At 32.3% G+C, this 6,000-nt stretch overlaps 1 protein-coding gene across 1 annotated transcript in view; it reads right to left on the minus strand.

Moving 5' to 3' along the window:
- LOC126965799 (lachesin-like) overlaps positions 1-5,573 on the minus strand; it is a 49,516-nt gene extending 43,943 nt beyond the window's left edge. Inside the window, exon 1 of the mRNA XM_050809570.1 lies at positions 5,369-5,573. Within this exon, the coding sequence (XP_050665527.1) occupies positions 5,369-5,450 (82 nt within the window). The 5' untranslated portion in view covers positions 5,451-5,573. The remainder of the gene's footprint in view (positions 1-5,368) is intronic.
- Positions 5,574-6,000: the final 427 nt, after the last annotated feature.

Genomic DNA, 6,000 nt, shown 5'->3' on the forward strand with positions numbered 1-6,000 from the left:
TAACGTATAGGTAGTATTCTTTCAGATTTATTGTTTGTCTCCTTTATAAGTATTATTTTAAGTTATTTGTATATTATACGTTTGTGTACGATACGTTTAATAAGAAACATATTTCATTTCATATAATATATATATATAAGTATATGACGTTCAGCACTATTATTTCGTTTTATAAATAAAAGTACCTTAACAATTTCGTTTCACGGATTGATGTTAAGAATATAAGTAAGATAAAAATTGATGTTTTAAGCAAAGATGCGAGCCCTTTGGGGCTTATATATTAATTCGTATATCATTCTGTGTTTTAACCAAGAAGGAGAGCTTACTTACGATTCCAACATGATTCTATATATTGTATTACTTTTGTAATATTTGTATATATTATACATAATATAATAATAATATTGACACACTTTTACACAAATTATCTCGCCCCAAACAAGGCATAGCCTGTACTATTTAATACAATATACTTACATAAACATACATATAAACATCCATGACTCGGAAGCAAACATCCATATTGATCATATAAATGATTGCACCTACCGGGATTCGAACCTGGGACCTCTAGCTTAGTAGTTAGGGTTACTAACCATTCGGCTATATGGGTCGTCAATATATAGAGCTATCAGTAAAAACTCAGTCATTCTGTTTGATAACACTAGAAGTGCGGAACAATCACAAAACAATAATTAAAACTCTAGAAACGCAGATAAATTAATTTTGGCCCAGTGTTTTTTACTAGGGTAATGTGAAGATATTATGTTTATAAGTAAAACTAAAACATACAAATAGCTTGGTGTTTCGGAAAATTCTGGCGTGTTTAATAGAGATGATATGTTTCTTTAGCTATTTATAGAAAGCCTTAAAGAACCTTAATTGGTTCTTATGAATTTCCTCTTACGGATATAACATACCTTAATAAATAATCGTTATACTAAGATGAATTCAGTCCTATTGAAGCCCTCCTTAGGAAAGGTCAAATCAATTTTGTTAATATTTAAAGTATGATACAGAATACTTACTCAAGTACTCTTTTATGTTTTCCCGAATTTCAACATTATCATCTAGTTTAAGGTCTAAATCTCAAGCTTAAAACGCAAGCCTCTTTTCTTGAAATTTATACAATGTGTGACAGATAAAATTGCAACCATGCTTAAAAAACCGTAAATCGATATAAGATTCATTGTTGGAAAACCAGGAAATTAGCTATGGTGTGGGATATTTGTAGCATACATATAAACATTTTTTTTTATGGAATAGGAGGACAAACGAGCGTACGGCTCACCTGTTGATAAGTGATCACCGCCGCCCACAATCTCTTGCAACACCAGAGGAATCACAGGAGCGTTGCCGGCCTTTAAGGAAGGTTTTTAACATTAGAGTTTAGTCAAGAAAATTGACACACATAAGACAGCAATAACCGAACATGTTTCAAAGTTTAAAGGTTGGTTTTAATTGTACTTACTTGTGATTTGTGACTCCTTCTGTGAGAATATATCGCTATTGACGAATTACAGTCTCCATAACCCTTTTTTTATGACAATGAGGGACGAGACGAGCAGGACGCTCATGGTAATTGATACGCCATGCCCATTACAATGCAGTGCCGGTCAGGATTCTTGGAAAAGTCACAAATTATGAGTGGCGCCCGTCACCATGACACATAAGATGTTAAGTCTCATTTTCCCAGTAATTTCATTAGCTACGACGCCCTTCAGACCGACACACAGTAATGCTTACACATTACTGCTTCACGCCAGAAATAGGCGCCGTTGTGGTACCCATAATCCAGCCGGCATCTTTTGTAAAAGAGCCTCCCATTGGTATATATACACTGGCCCTATACGTGAAGTCTTACAGTTAATTAACATTATTCTAATAACATTAATGATGCCTATGAAGGTTTCAATAATTAATATCAAATATGTCTAACAAATTTCACCAGCGCTTTCGGAATACAAGTTACTGTATGGAGTACGCCCTCATTGAGAACTACGAAGTAACTATTAAAATGTTTTCCGCACCTGAATTGCATAAATTTACTCGCTAAAAGCTGTCTATTAATCGTAATTCTAATAAGCTCTGGATCTCTTTTATTTCAGGGAAAGTTTCTTTTATGATCATAAATATTAAAACAACGCATTACAAAGTACTTTTCTCTTTTGATAAGAACAATATATTTATTAGAGTTTCACCAAACCTCGCGATTGTACAAAGATGTGAATACTCAGACCTTTAATAAAGAAAAATGTTTATTTAGATAAATGTTATGAGCAGTCAGTCGTACGTAAAGCCATATTAAGTTTTGAGTTATATCATAATAACATTCTACGTGAACAATGAATATTTCGTTCTTGATACTCACACTTATAAAAAACCGAATTTCTTTTTGTTTTATTTACTACCTGAGATGTTTGTGTTAAATGAATGTAAACAATATGTTTTGTTTTTTTTTAAGTGTTAACCCTCACTTCTAGGATTAATACACAAATAAAATTTTATGAACGATGCGGGATTCGAAACCACGACTTCCGCCGTTCCGTGCCGGTGCTCTAACCAACTGAGCTAACCGCTCGAGTACCGCCTCGTTACAAAATTCTGTTTGCTTTGTTCAACTCTCACGTTGTGGTTTCATCTACAGGATCTACTTTACAGTTGATAAATACGTTGATACGAACGGTTAGCTCAGTTGGTTAGAGCACCGGCACGGAATGCCGGATTCCGTGGGATCGAATTCCGCATCGCCCAAAAAATTTTGTTTTTCAAATTTTATTTGTGTATTAATCCTAGAAGTGAGGGTTATCACTTTAAATGAATGTATTTGTAGATTGAAACCATTGTTACTAGAATCAACGGGGAAATACGTAAATTCTTAAATAAATTGGCTAATAAATGGTCACTTTTATCTATATTATTGTAAACATTATCTTAAGAGGACTCTTAATAAGGAAAATTGTTAAATTTTTGTAAATTTCAAACAAAAATTTTGTTTTATTAAGTACATAACGAAGAAACTAGGTAATTTGTATTATAAACACTGAAGCAAAATTTTAAAAACTTACCGTATTTATTCAAGTTGAAAAGAATTCTGAATTTCACTGTTTTTTTAATATCTTATATGTCGAACTAGCAGCATACTGTTAAATTGTTTTGGAAATAAATTTACAACTATTTATAGGGAATTTAAATTTCCGGACAGTAAAACAACTCATTTAAAAAAGAAATTCATTTTTGAACAAACAAAACTATAATAATTCTCGATTACTTAGCGCTGCACGCTCATCATAATTCAAACGGAATTGCACTTTTATTTGGTCATATGAATCATCTTAATATTACATAATTATAACCCTAATTTTACGTATAAAACTAGCATACACAAATTAAATTTGAAAACAAAATTTATTAACGATGCGTAACTCAAACCCGCGATTTATCACGTTCCTTCTACTGAGCCAAACGTTCGAGTTACATATCGTTGATAAATCTTGTATGTCTTGTTCAACTCTTTGTTTTCAAATTTTATTTGTGTAATTAATCCCAGAATTGAGGATTATCACGTATAAAATAACAAATTGTTTAGCATTTTTGCTACTACTTAGAGGCCGATCTAAGACATTATTTATTTTCACATTTCAGATACGCTGTGCTGACTATATTTTTGAAGTCGGTTTATATAAGTTGTAAATTTAATTTTTTATGTTTTTTTATGTAAGTATAATCAACGCGACCCATACTCTTATGTAACACCAGAGAATTTCATTGAAGAAAGCAGCCGCAGCAGTACAGTGCCATCATCAGAATATAACCCGAATCAATTAACTCTGCGCCCGTCACCCTGATACTTAGACAATCAACATGCTTCAAGCCGAAAGCTGGCATTACTGACGTAAATACAGTTAGTTTTCTGTTTTCCATAGAATGTTTCATATGTATTTTAATTTAGTTTCAATATTTAAAAAAACATATGTCTTGTAAGCATACAGTGCAAAGTCTTGTTTATATTTTATGTTGGGCTTTCAATGAGAGAGCTCGGATCAGCTATATTGTGCGGTCAAACTGGACAATAATTACGGAATTCACTCAATAATTAATGATCTGTATTTGAATGGGGCGAGAATAATTATCTTGCCGTTACACAGTTTGTAACTAACACGGGAGGTAAGGATTTTTAAAATGTTTGCCTACCTATAAAATTATTATGTTTATTCTGCTTACTGTGTTGCCTTTTTATGACAGTAAGGTATTACACTCTGCCCATTACAATGTAGCCACTCAGGATTCTTGAAAAAGCCAAAATTTCTGTGCGGCACTACAACTGTGCTCGTCAATTTGAGACATACGATGTTAAGTCTCATTTTCCCAGTAATTTCACTAGATATGGAACCTTTCAAACCGAACCACAATAATGTTTACACATCACTGCTTCACGGCAGAATAGCCGCCATCCTGTGCAAAAGAGCCTCTCAGTGGTAAAACTTGCCTACTTTATATTTTTTTTTTAAATTCATCAATTTAATTATTTACGTAATACAATTATTTTAATTTATTTTTGAATTAAACTATTTGTCAAGGTGCATGCCTAATAGATATGGGACAGCTTTTTCTTGATCAAGTCGAACAAAAAATAGAATTTGAGGAGATTGAGAGTATTACATTTAAAAATAATGTAACAATTAATTGAAACAAATAAAACGAACAATGGTAACAATGACGACCTAACAATTGTATACAAAGAGAATAAAAACTTAATTGAAACGATCCAATTTAAAATAATGATGTGACAAGCTTAAAACGTTTCTGTAATCAATTATTTGACAACTTGAAACAACACTTAATACAACATGTTCCTAAAATTCTTCTTTTTACATTTTATCCAAAATGGGAATACTTGTAATTTTATTAACAAAATTCTTTAGTCCAAAAATAAATTTACTGGTAACATAATTTTAATAACTTAATTTTTTATGGAACAACAAACGAAGGTACAAATCAGTAGATATTTTATTTATTTTATTAATGGAAAAAAAGGATAAGTGGTTACCCTCAGAAAAATCGCGGTCACATAATATCTAGAAGATCGGCACTGCTTCTATTGTCTCTGGTGGTGTAAGAGAGTGTGGGTGGCGGTGATCACTTAATTTCCAGTTACCGTGTTTCCGGGACGGCATGGGTACCTTCAAAAAAAGCTCAAAGACCTTCTTTAACGGCTGGCAACTCTCCTGTGATTCCTCTGTTGTTTCAAGAGAATGTGGGCGGTGGTTATCACTTAATATCAGAGGTCCCTTCCATACGCTTGTTTGCCGCTTTGTTTGTTGTTTTGGTTTATTTTCTAAGTTTCATCAATACTAATTGAACTTACCGACTGTATCTTTGAAGCAAATAACAATATGGAAGACAAGTCCAAAATGTAGATAAAACAAAAAATTTCCCAACAACATCATTAGTTCACATCTCACATTCTTTACTTAAAGTTCACTTTTCCATTAATGTTTTGACTATAATACGCGTAGCGGATTAAGTTCGTAGCGGCAAAGCGCGTAGCGGAGCTACGTGTTGCTCTACGAAGACTGTAGAGTCGACTGAAATTACGTTAGGTGATTGGAACAGGCTTTCACGGTAACTTTGTATACATTGCACATGCGCTACAGATAATTCTTGGTTCCCTTGATACCTCATGCTGTTAAACTTTGATTTTAATATTTATTATAGTATCCCTGACGTAAATTGAGGCAATTTTTAATATTTCTTGGCTTATCGCTTTGCGCTGTATCTTTGTTATAAAACATTATTAATTATTTTAATTTTTTGAAGTAATTTAATAATATTATTATTTAAATAATGAAAAGGTATATTTCTTGATAGTCACAGGAATAATTATCCTAATTTATTACTATATTTTCAGCAATATTTCCCTGCAGAAACAATGGTTTTGTTTTTTTATAATAAAATTGGAAACTGAAACTTATCGTGATTATATTATGCAATTGATAT

Source organism: Leptidea sinapis, chromosome 8 (assembly GCF_905404315.1).
Source record: "Leptidea sinapis chromosome 8, ilLepSina1.1, whole genome shotgun sequence".
Taxonomy (NCBI): Eukaryota; Metazoa; Arthropoda; class Insecta; order Lepidoptera; family Pieridae; genus Leptidea; species Leptidea sinapis.